Below are 12743 nucleotides of genomic sequence, written 5' to 3' on the forward strand. Positions count from 1 at the left end.
AAAACATGTGTATAGAAAAATGTTGACCATATATTTAAAAAGTTAATCTTGTCTTTGAATAATCTTAAACATGCACTCCCTCCGACCGAAAATAACTGTCCGAATTTTGTACTAACTTTAGTATAAAGTTATACTTGGCCTAATATTTATTTTTGGATGGAGGGAATATTAGATATATACCAAAATTTTAAAATGTGTATGGGAAAAAGTAGAAATAAAAAAAACCAGTTCTCAAAAAATGTCAATCATGTAGTTAAAAAATGTTAAACATGCATTAGAAAAATATATTAGAAATACCATAAATGTGCAATGTGTATGGAAAAAATAGACATTACAAAATATGAGTCCTCAAAAAATGTTAATCGTGTATTTAAAAAATATTTCAGATGTGTACGGAACTTGTTGAATGTGTACTGAAAGAAACCGACGAAAAACAGCAAAACAAATAAAAATTAAGAAAACCCAAATAAAAAACAAAGAAACTAAAAATAGAATAATGTAAAGAGAAAAAACCGAGAAAGAAACAAAAACCATTAAAACCAAGAAATAAATGAAAGAAAATTGAAGATATAGAGAAACAAAAGCAAAAAAAAGTATATGAAAATAGAAAGAACAAATATAAACAAAGAAAAACAAACATCGGTGAAAACCGAGAAAAAACAAAGAAAATCAGTGAAAAAACAAAAAACAAAATGTGAAAAGACAAAGAAAAAAGAAAAAGAAAAAAGAAAAAGAAACAGAAAACCTGGAAGAAAACGGACTGAGCCGTTAAACAGCCAAGCCACCGAGCAAGATGACTGAACCAGCGAACTCGATCGAACGAAACCCAGCGAAGAAAAAAAAATAAGAACGAGCCGACCTAGTAGCTCCAGCGCAAGGGGCAAAAGCTTGAAGAAGACAGAAGCACTCGCACGAAGCGAGATACATCAGCTGTTTGGTTTGGAGCATTAGGTTATCACGCCTAATCTTAGTCATGTCACAACATTATAGACATGTGTTTGGTTTATTGCCATATTTTTTTAGCTGCATGGTTCATATTTTTTTTCAAAAAATGGGGGCTCCCCGGCCTCTACATCAGAGTGATGCATACGGCCATCTTATTAACCAAATAAGCAAAAGGTCAACAAGGTTCCAAAGTCTCGAACTGAAAAAGAAAAAGGCAGCTTACATAGAGCCTAAAAGGCTAGATACACAAATTAGCCAGGAAAAGACGCCACAATCGGCTGGCTAAAAATAGATAGATAAACTAATTGCATATCTTATTACATGACCGCCATCCAAACCGGTTGAAAATATCCCGAGCTACCATCTCCCAACGGATAGATCCAGTAACCAAATGCTCCCTGGCCTCCATCAGAGTGAGTAGCGACCACGAACGGATCAATGCTGTAGCTCGGAAAATAACCTGCAAAAAATGAATCCGTGATGTTCTGTTAAAAACCAAATCATTTCTGCAATTCCAGATAGTCCACAACAAAGCGCAAACTCCAACCCGAATATGTCTTGCTAAGTCAGGCCCAACCCCATTAAGCCATGTCCCAAATAATGCGTTGACAGAATTCGGTGGAGTAATATTAAAAGCAATATGGACCGTCCGCCAAAGAACTTCGGCCAACGGGCAATCAAAGAATAGATGCTTAATCGTCTTATCCCGATCACAGAAACTACACCTAGTAGGTCCTGTCCAATTACGCTTTATCAAATTGTCCTTTGTTAAAATAACTTGTTTATGGACAAACCACATAAACACTTTAATTTTTAGAGGAACTTTGACAGCCCAGACAAACTTGGAAGTTGGAATGGAGTTCGAATTAATAATATCAATATACATTGATTTAACTGTAAATACTCCAGATCTAGTCAACTTCCAGCGTAATCCATCGGGTTGGTGAGAAAGTTGAACCTCCATTAGTCTCCTAACTAGATGGAGCCATTCTTCCCAACGATTGCCCGCTAAGGAACGTCTAAACTGAATATTAAGGGGGATAGATTGAAATATTGTTGCCACGAACACCTCACGTCGTTGAGCAATCCGATATAAAGATGGATATTGAATGGCTAAAGGTGAGTCGTCAAGCCAAGTATCCTCCCAGAAACGTGTACTTGCACCGTTTCCAATAACAAACCTCATCCTATTGAACATTGATTGTTTGACTTTCATTAGTCCTTTCCAGAAAGGCGAATCAGTCGGCCTGACTGTAACCTGGGACAATGTTTTAGTCTGGAGGTACTTGCTGCGGAGGATCTGCGCCCACATGGCCTCAGTCCCGGAGGAAAGCTTCCACAACCACTTACTAAGAAGGCATCTGTTCTTAACTTCAAGATTTTCAATACCAAGACCCCCTTGGTCTTTCGGTCGACAGATGATGTCCCATTTAGCAAGCCGGTATTTTCTTTTAAGTTCATCACCCTGCCAAAAGAAACGCGACCGTTAGAAGTCCAGTCTTTTCCTAACACCAACTGGGACCTCAAAGAACGATAAGAGGAACATAGGCATACTCGTGAGTACCGAATTAATCAAGATCAAACGGCCTCCGTAAGACATGAGCTTACCCTTCCAGCAGCTCAGTTTCTTCTCAAATCGATTCTCGATGCACTTCCATTCTCTGTTTGTCAGCCTACGATGGTGTATCGGAATACCAAGGTATGAGGAAGGTAAACTCCCCAACTCGCACCCAAACAATTGCCTATAAGACTCTTGTTTGTCTTTGGCTCTACCAAAGCAGAACAACTCGCTCTTATGAAAGTTAATCTTTAACCCGGTCAATTGTTCAAAAAGGCATAACACCAGCTTCATATTTCTCGCCTTGGCCAAATCATGCTCCATAAAGATGATTGTATCATCAGCGTATTGAAGGACGGATACACCTCCATCAACAAGATGAGGTACCAAACCACCCACTTGACCATTCTCCTTAGCCCTGCCTATCAAAATTGCTAACATATCCACCACAATGTTAAACAGGATAGGGGACATCGAATCTCCTTGTCTGAGGCCTTTATGTGTCTGGAAGTAATGACCTATATCGTCATTCACTTTAATTCCCACACTCCCTTTTTGCGTAAAGGATTTAACTTGGCGGCGCCAGACTTCATCAAAACCTTTCATACGCAATGCCTGTTGGAGGAATGGCCACTTGACCTTATCGTACGCTTTTTCGAAATCCACCTTAAAAATTACTCCATCTAATTTTTTGGAGTGGATTTCATGGAGCGTTTCATGAAGAACAACCACCCCTTCAAGGATGTTTCTGTCCGGCATGAAAGCAGTTTGGGATTGTTGCATCACAGAATGCGCAATCTGTGTGAGCCTATTGGTCCCGACTTTGGTGAAGATTTTGAAACTAACATTAAGGAGGCAGATCGGCCTGAACTGCTCAATTCTCACAGCATCCGTTTTCTTAGGGAGCAATGTGATAGTTCCAAAATTCAAGTGAAATAATTAGAACTGTCCAGAGAATAGATCATGAAACATAGGTAGTAAATCCCCCTTAATAATGTGCCAGCACTTTTTATAGAACTCAGCCTATGTCATAAGATAGTTTTTCGTCAAATCTTGCCACACTTGTGGTCGCTATTATATTAGCCACACATTTTATGACGGCCACAATTCCTCTAAGATTAGTTGTGGCAAAGTTAGTCATGATCCAAACATGCCCATAGTCCCCGTGGCTGTGGAGGAGGTCTGAACTTGGGAACATATCTGATGCACCGGAGCATTTTGTGCTAACGTGTGCACGCGGTCTCTATAACTACCAGTTGGAACATTGAAAAAACACTGGGGCCATTCTGATCATCAGCATATTTTGTCATTTTCATTTCCCATATTATGTTTTGACTTTAATCTGAAAAAGAATATAGCATATGTATTCTTGTTACAATTACAACATAGAAAATATTCAGACTTATTTGACATTTGTAAAATGGCTAAATCAACGAGTGCATCGGTAGCATCAAATGGCCCGGTGTACTAGTTGTTTCCCGTCTCAACTTCTTTCATGTGGTGACCTGTAGCGGCTCCCGGCCACAATGCCTTTAACATTAGTTTTGGCAAAGTTAGCCATGAACCAAACATGCCCGTGACCTCACAGCAGAACAGCAATGCTCCCCCTCAAAAAAAAGCAGAACAACGATCCTCCGCGATTCAGACTTCAGAGTCATCCTGAATTCTCAGCGAACAACCTACCTTGTGCCAGCCGCTTTCCGCGGTTTCATTTGCAGGGATCAATTCCAGGACATGGTACAGCAGCGGGACACCGATCTGCGAGCTTGAGGCGAGCTGGGATTGATTCCTGCCTGAAGAATGATGGCGTTGGATTTTGTTTGCTTCGGGGCATGGCAATGCTCCTTGCTTGGAAGCACGGCGAAGGGAGAGGTACTCATTTCTCAGTGCTGCAGTGCAGCACGATGTTGCCGCTGCAGACAGCCCAGATGACAGTACAAAGGAAAATGATAGAAATAGAATGGCATGCCTGTCAAAAGTCTCAGGGCTGAGAAAGACATGATCATTCGGTGAGGTCATTGCCTCTTCTTTACTGCCAACACTGGCAGAGGGATTTTCTTTTCAGCGGTGTGATGTAGGTAGATTTATTTTCATGAACTCCTATGAACTATGATTTGCTTTTGCGTTTATATACTCCCTCTGTCTTATAATATAAGAGCGTTTTTGACACTACGCTAGTGTCAAACACTCTTATATTATGGGATGGAGGGAATATATTTTATCATGATAGAATTCAAGAGTACTGTCAGCAGAATATTGGTTTTAAACATGTAATATTACCCCTGTCCGGCAATAACCAAATTTTGGACCAAAGAAACAGGTGCCATCACATTTGGAGCTAGGGTATCAGGAAACCACCATCTTTGGTACTTGTTATTTTCAAAAAACCACCATTTTCGAGGCTTGTGTATACCAGGCACCACTAATTGTGCGATTTGCTCGTTTAACCAGTTTCCTGACCGTGCTGGCCACCTGTCAAGTCGACGTGACATCAATAGACAGCGCGGGGAAACGGGCGTTAGGCTGTTAGCCCCTGGCTGTTAAAACAGCCCAAAGCAGTTCACCGTCGCCCCATCTCTCCCGGTGGTTCTTCTCTCTCCCTGACTCGTCGCCACAGCATTTTTGCCATGGTTTTATTGGGGCGGGGGGGCGGTCTGAAGACGTCGGCTCATTTGTCAGCAATGTGAGTACCACCCCCTCCTCCATTTACAAAAAAATAACAGGGGGGGTCAATATCTGTGAAAGCATCCTCCCCATACAGAATTTCAATGTGACTTGACCTGCATTTTCTTGATTTTTTCTCTTCAAATGGGGACACAACAATTGTCTGCTGCCTCTTGTTCCTCGTCACAGTCAGTACCAATTTCTTGCTACTTTCATATTTCCTAATCATGAACTCCTATGAACTATGATTTTCTTTTGCATCTATTTTGTATCAGGATAGAATCCAAGAGTAAACTGATGATGACAATAACCAAATCTTGGACCAAAGAAACAGGACATGTCCACCTTCACAAATTATTACTATCATGCAAGGAAATAATTGGGAATGAAATCACTATGGTCTCCATTATTACTTGAAACCTTGTAGAAGCACACAATCAGCAGGTGATGTTGTACAAAGGATAATTCATAACTGAATAGTTAGTGCACACAGATGTGCGCAGTCATGAAAACCATATACATCAACATAAATAAACTCAAGCCTCAGTAACCAGAATCATGAACTTCAGTGAAGCTATATACACTCTCCAAACAGGGAACACTCACTCACACAAGATTCTCAAATTCTATCCACTAGATCAGTCATGGGGACCCTCCAAACTTTGGTGGAGTCATGAGACTTTTTGTCAGCCATATCGCGGTCTCTCTAGATGACACGGCTCCTTCGCCAAATGGTCGAAGAACACCTGCGAGCTCATCAAGCCTCTCCTGCTCCAGGAGCTTTGCACAGATCTCAAGAAGTGACTCCAGAGCATCAGCTCTCTGCTGCACTATGTTCAGATGATCAAACTCGGCAGGTGCGCTGCCTGCATTTCCCAATTTCAGCGTGCTCACTGGTGATGATTCCTCCGTCACAACATCTACATCACCCATGCCTTGTTTTACTCCTTGACAAGACTCTGTCTTCACATCCTTCCTGTGCTCTTGCACCGCTCCAATCGTCATTTCCTCATTTGGTACTGGTACCTCATTAAGCTTTTGACTTGCACTGTTAACCGGCGCAGCCTCTACTGGACTGCGGGTTCTGATAGTTTTAAGACGTATTGTCTCATCAATCTGTCCATCAGTTGTTGCTGCCAAATTCTCCTCTACATGTTGAGGTGATAAAACATGAGCTGTTAGCTCTTCCTTGTTTCTGGCTTCAGGATCCACTGACATTTGCAAAATGCAGGGATCCTGGGTACCAACAGTTGATAGATCTGAATAGTTTGTCGAGCTGTCTCTTGTTTCCGCTGTTTGCTCTGCTGCTGCTTGTAATGCTTCGCTGGATCCGTTGGCTTTGCCGACTCTCTTTCTGCCGCCACTTGGTTTTCTTGACTGCTTGTCTCCCAGGTTACTCTTGTTGGGTTTTACTGGAAGGTAGATTGGAGAGCAGTTGATTGATTCAGCCAGATACGGCTGGAAATATGGGTGTCTCAATAGCTCCCCAGCCTGTAAAGTATATTCATTTAATTAGCCTGTTATTCATGTATCGACGGCTTTGATTGAAACAGTTGAACAAAGCTTCTGGTACTTACAGTTGGTCTATGTTCTGGATTTTTCCTCAGCATACTCTTAACTATCTGCTTCCTGTGAAAGAATGCTCGATTTGGTAAAAATAAAGTTGATCCACAGTACTGAGAGGTCATTTAAAATGAGGTACTCACAGTGACGATGAGTATATTGGGGGCATTGGGGATATTGACGATCTGTTTATTTTGTTGACTAATGTTGCCATGTCCTTCACAGACACATAAAAGAGTATTTCATGAGTTCCCAACATATATAGAGAGAGAAACTGAAGCAGGCAATCAAAAAATTATGTTGTATAAGCACTAACTGTAGCTTTGAATGCAGAGCGGTGTGCTAAAATCTCGAACATACAGCAACCTGACAGGAAAAGAAGAAAGACAAGCTTTCTGAGCAGCTGTTTAATTCTGTCAATCATTATCACAGAAGACTAGAGTTAACTTCAACAGAAATGGACTGGGAGCTCACCAAGCGACCATATATCAGATTTGTAACCATAAGGTATGTCCGCGAGTATTTCTGGGCACATGTAGTTTGGGGTTCCTACTACCTGAAAAACATAAATTTCAAAGATTGAAAATTGAGAAGTGGAATCTGTCAAGTCGTTTATATATCATAAACTTGGGCATCAGTATATCCCTGGGTACATGCTATTTACTTATTTTCATGAACATTTATTCATGTTATACAGTTTTTGCTTTTACGTTTAACTGCTGTAATGCGACTGGTGATCAGAAACCATATTTGATGATTAAAAGGTCAGAGCATTACATGATTTTTTTTCTTTGAAAATTAGTTTTACATGAATGGTGGTTATGCTCGTACATTTCATACTTAATTGGGACTATACACAAGTAACAGATGGTTGTGAATGACTGAACATGTCCTCCAATTACATGTACATCAATAATAAGTTAGCAAAAGGTTGAGGCGTACCGATGACGCAAGATCCTCCATGAGTAATTTTGCTAACCCGAAATCAGCTGTTTGGAGAGAGAATGAACACACACGTCATGATATTTTCATCTGACCAAATGAAGTTGTGTAGTAATTTGAGGCTACATATATGTATCTTACCAAGTCGTATGTTGTTATCCTTGGTTAACAAGATATTGGAACACTGCAATGCAGCAGGTGGTGAGGAAAATGTTAGACAACGCTAATACCTCGTACTAGAAATGAAATGATGTATCCATGGGGGCCAGCAGTTATATTTTACCTTGAGGTCACGGTGGAGCACGCGGTTGCAGTGCAGGTAGTCAAGGGCCAAGAGCAACTGTGTGAACCACCGGCACACCCTCTTCACATCACACAAGCACCAAATATACAGTAAGTTTGTGAAGCCTGAACATGTAGGAGTAGCATATTTATTCATCTGATTACAGTAAGTAATAGTGTTGGTACCTCTTCCGAGAAGAGGACGCCTCTTGCCTTCTTGATCCTCTGCGCCCTGTGAATTCGACGTCAGTGAAACAGCAGCAGGTAAGGTGAGCAGAGAAACGCAGGGCGAGGAGGCAAAGTGCAATGAGATGTTCTTACATGTCACCTCCTTCGCAGTAACTTGTGACGATGCAGACGGAGGTCCCCTGCAACCACGAAACAAATTCAGCTCAGTCTTGGCCGACGAACGCCCAGCCCAATCTACAGTAAATTCTAGTGTAGTTGCAGTACCTCGTCGACCCATCCGTCCTTGTACTCGACGATGTAGGGGTTGCTGAGGCTGGCCATGAGGGACATCTGCAGACCCACGAACTGGTGAGCTGAGGCGAGGGGAGGGTTTATTAAGGTTTGAGGTGATTGAGTGATTACCTCCTGGTAGGCGGTCCGCTGGAACTTGTCGTTCTGCTTTGTCAGCCGGATCTTCTTCATCACGTACCTGCTTGGTGAGCCAAAGATTGGGTTGGTTCAAGGGGAAGGAACGGCAGAGGAGAAGGAAGATTGAAGAGAAGAAGTAGAACCTCTTCTTCTCGGCCTTGTGGTGGACGAGGTAGGCGGTGCCGTAGGCGCCCCGGCCGATCTGCTCCACCACCTCGTACTGCTCCATGGGATTCCTTACCTCTTGCTCTTGCTTGCTCGTCTTGTGGATGATACGATGGCGCTCAGGTGAGGACAGGGCACGGGGACGGCGCTGGTGATGATGGTCGCGGAGAGGAAACCGTGCATGCACTGCAGCTGCACGCGGCCCGTGTCCACGCGTGTGGAAGTGGCGCAATAATGTCCGGCGCGCTCGCTCTGTGTGTGTGTCGGGTGTGGCCGAGGAGGAAGACGGAGACCAATGGAAGGAAGAGAAGGTTTCCCTTGGTTTTAGGGGTGGTTAGGGCGTGCTTTATGTGGAGCTCAACTAATTAATCCGTCGTCGGTTCATCATTCGATTCCATTTCATTCTCTGGCGGTCGCGGCGCGGTGCAGCGTGCATAGAGTGAGTTGAGTTGTGGAGGAAACGTTGCGCTTCCGGGTGCTGGAGTGGGCCCCTGCTGACTCACGGTGGATGGAGTAGTATTTTCTCTCTATTTTTTTCTTAAAAAAAGAGTCACGCTTGTATTAATAACATCAGCAAACGTGGCATCTCTCTCAAGTCTGAAGAAATCCATGCAGTCCCTGCTTGCCTTTTCCCTGTGAAAAGAGCACCGACCCTTTGGTCTGGTCTGGTCTGGCTCTGGCTGGCATGCAGAAGAATCAAGAAAGGTTTCTCCGTTTCACACTGTCCATGGCATGTGACAACTGTAAATGCCGTCAGCTCCACTCCACTGCGCCTGAGTAGTGGTGTGTGTTTAATACTCTACGGGTAGCCAGTGTAATAAGTAAATGGCGAGCAGTTTTACCTTGTGGCCACCCATGCAGCAGCATTTGCATGTGCCTTTCCTTGGGGCCGTGCAGTGCAGTGTGCATCGGCACCACTGCAGTACAAGTCAATGTCGAGATTTTGCGCCACTGCAGTCTGCACGCAGTCCTGCTCTCTCTGTGCTCCGGTGAAGACGCTGACTGCGACACAAGACAAGGGCACCGGTAGGAGAAACAAATTAACAAAATGAACTCGCCACCAAAGTATTTCACCCGGCTAATCTTTTTAGATAGCGTCCCACGCATTAGCGCTATACTATGCTGCATAGCGTCCGTCTGATAGGTGCTACACGCCTCGCCAGTGTGGCATCTCTGGGTCAGGGCGGACCCACCCCTGGTTAAGTAGCGCACAACTCATTTCATCCGAAAAAATGCTCACATTTGCTCAAGTCTTCCAAGTTTAGGCAAACCCTAGTTTTTCCTGTATTTTATATGTGTATGGTAATATGAGGTGATTGTTTTTTTTACTGGAAATATGAGGTGATTGTTGGGTGTTTAGCATATGCATTGGAATTTTGCTAGGGTTAGGGTTATGGTTCTTGTTATGTTGGGGTTCGGGTTATTGTTCGATTTCTATGTTAGGGCTAGGGTTTGGTTATATGACTAGGATTTTGTGTTAAGCTTCGCATGAGTATTATGAAATATTTTTTTTGTTGTGTTGTTTTAATTATTTTAGGGATGAGGAGAATATGTGTTTATGTCCATCATCTTCAGACCGGGAGGATTCAGAGAGGGATTTGAGAGGGGGCGAGAGAGAGAAACCGTGGCGACCCCCTCTCTGTTCGCCAACTTTGTGTGCAGGCTGGCCAGGGAGGGCCGGCCCTTGCCGGTTATTAATGTTGGAAATATGCCCTAGAGGCAATAATAAAATGGTTATTATTATATTTCCTTGTTCATGATAATTGTCTATTGTTCATGCTATAATTGTGTTATCCGGAAATCACAATACATGTGTGAATACATAGACCACAACACGTCCCTAGTAAGCCTCTACTTGACTAGCTCGTTGATCAAAAGATAGTCATGGTTTCCTGACTCTGGACATTAGATGTCATTGATAACAGGATCACATCATTAGGAGAATGATGTGATAGACAAGACCCAATCCTAAGCGTAGCACAAGATCGTGTAGTTCGTTTGCTAGAGCTTTTCCGAATGTCAAGTATCATTTCCTTAGACCATGAGATTGTGCAACTCCCGGATACCGTAGGAGTGCTTTGGGTGCGCCAAACGTCACAACATAACTGGGTGACTATAAAGTTGCACTACGGGTATCTCCGAAAGTGTCTGTTGGGTTGGCACGAATCGAGACTGTGATTTGTCACTCCGTATGACGGAGAGGTATCTCTGGGCCCACTCGGTAATGCATCATCATAATGAGCTCAATGTGACCAAGTGGTTGATCATGGGATCATGCATTACGGTACGAGTAAAGTGACTTGCCGGTAACGAGATTGAACGAGGTATTGGGATACCGACGATCGAGTCTCGGGCGAGTAACGTACCGATTGACAAAGGGAATTGTATACGGGATTGATTGAATCCTCGACATCGTGGTTCATCCGATGAGATCATCGAGGAGCATGTGGGAGCCAACATGGGTATCCAGATCCCGCTGTTGGTTATTGACCGGAGAGTCGTCTCGGTCATGTCTGCATGTCTCCCGAACCCGTAGGGTCTACACACTTAAGGTTCGGTGACGCTAGGGTTGTAGAGATATTAGTATGCGGTAACCCGAAAGTTGTTCGGAGTCTCGGATGAGATCCCGGACGTCACGAGGAGTTCCGGAATGGTCCGAAGGTGAAGAATTATATATAGGAAGTCTAGTTTCGGCCATCGGGAAAGTTTTGGGGTCGCTGGTATTATACCGGGACCACCGGAAGGGTCCCGGGGGTCCACCGGGTGGGGCCACCTATCCCAAAGGGCCCCATGGGCTGAAGTGGGGAAGGGAACCAGCCCCTGGTGGGCTGGTGCCCCCCTTGGGCCTCCCCCTGCGCCTAGGGTTGGAAACCCTAGGGGTGGGGGGCGCCCCACTTGTCTTGGGGGGCAAGCCACCCCCCTTGGCCACCCCCCTTGAGATCCAATCTCTAGGGCCGTCGCCCCCCTAGGGGCCCTATATATAGTGGGGGAGGGAGGGCAGCCGCACCAAGTCCCTGGCCCTTCCCTCTCCCCTTGTAACACCTCTCTCTCTCTCTCTCTCTCTCTCTCGTTGGAGCTTGGCGAAGCCCTGCCGAGATCACCGCTGCTTCCACCACCACGCCGTCGTGCTGCTGGATCTCCATCAACCTCTCCTTCCCCTTGCTGGATCAAGAAGGAGGAGACGTCTTCCCAACCGTACGTGTGTTGAACGCGAAGGTGCCGTCCGTTCGGCGCTAGGTCATCGGTGATTTGGATCACGACGAGTACGACTCCATCAACCCCGTTCTCTTGAACGCTTCCGCTCATGATCTACAAGGGTATGTAGATGCACTCCCCTCTCCCTCGTTGCTAGATAACTCCATAGATTGATCTTGGTGATGCGTAGAAAATTTTAAATTCTGCTACGTTCCCCAACAGTGGCATCATGAGCTAGGTCTATGCGTAGTTTCTATGCACGAGTAGAACACAAAGAAGTTGTGGGCATCGCTATTGTCAATTTACTTGCCGTTACTAGTCTTATCTTGATTCGGCGACATCGTGGGATGAAGCGGCCCGGACCGACCTTACACGTACGCTTACGTGAGACTGGTTCCACCGACTAACATGCACTAGTTGCATAAGGTGGCTAGCGGGTGTCTGTCTCTCCCACTTTAGTCGGATCGGATTCGATGAAAAGGGTCCTTATGAAGGGTAAATAGAAATTGGCATATCACATTGTGGTTTTGGCGTAGGTAAGAAACGTTCTTGCTAGAAACCTATAGCAGCCACGTAAAAAACTTGCAACAACAATTAGAGGACGTCTAACTTGTTTTTGCAGCATGTGTCGTGTGATGTGATATGGCCAAAATGATGTGATGAATGATATATGTGATGTATGAGATTGATCATGTTCTTGTAATAGGAATCACAACTTGCATGTTGATGAGTATGACAACCGGCCGGAGCCATAGGAGTTGTCCTAATTTATTTATGACCTGCGTGTCAACATAAACGTCATGTAATTACTTTACTTTGTTGCTAAACCGTT

General features: G+C 44.2%; 1 protein-coding gene across 2 annotated transcripts; it reads right to left on the reverse strand.

The window, feature by feature from the left end:
- Window positions 1–5543: 5543 nt before the first annotated feature.
- LOC125513332 (serine/threonine-protein kinase Nek6-like) lies at window positions 5544–9133 on the reverse strand. 2 transcript variants are annotated; one of them, XM_048678417.2, is made up of 13 exons: window positions 8695–9132; window positions 8546–8612; window positions 8408–8473; window positions 8276–8322; window positions 8141–8186; window positions 7956–8036; window positions 7814–7856; window positions 7673–7719; window positions 7205–7286; window positions 7047–7096; window positions 6874–6947; window positions 6745–6796; window positions 5544–6658 (listed from the first exon to the last, which is right to left on the reverse strand). In XM_048678417.2, the coding sequence occupies exons 1-13, from the start codon at window positions 8778–8780 to the stop codon at window positions 5810–5812; spliced, it is 1590 nt and encodes a 529-aa protein (XP_048534374.2). In that variant the 5' UTR covers window positions 8781–9132; the 3' UTR covers window positions 5544–5809. The 2 variants fall into 2 exon arrangements, with proteins under 2 accessions (XP_048534374.2, XP_087384005.1); XM_087527879.1 differs by having other exon boundaries at window positions 8408–8612; window positions 8695–9133.
- Window positions 9134–12743: the final 3610 nt, after the last annotated feature.

This window comes from Triticum urartu, chromosome 6A (genome assembly GCF_056163025.1).
Source record: "Triticum urartu cultivar PI428250 chromosome 6A, HENAU_Tu73, whole genome shotgun sequence".
NCBI lineage: Eukaryota > Viridiplantae > Streptophyta > Magnoliopsida > Poales > Poaceae > Triticum > Triticum urartu.

Excerpts from the sequence above, each read along its gene's own strand:
- LOC125513332 (XM_087527879.1), bottom strand. The coding sequence starts at position 8,780 with ATGGAGCAGTACGAGGTGGTGGAGCAGATCGGCCGGGGCGCCTACGGC. Across the intron at positions 6,948-7,046 it reads GCTCTGCATTCAAAGCTACA|GACATGGCAACATTAGTCAA; the intron begins GTTAGTGCTTAT and ends GTGTCTGTGAAG. Across the intron at positions 6,659-6,744 it reads ATCCAGAACATAGACCAACT|GCTGGGGAGCTATTGAGACA; the intron begins GTAAGTACCAGA and ends TATACTTTACAG.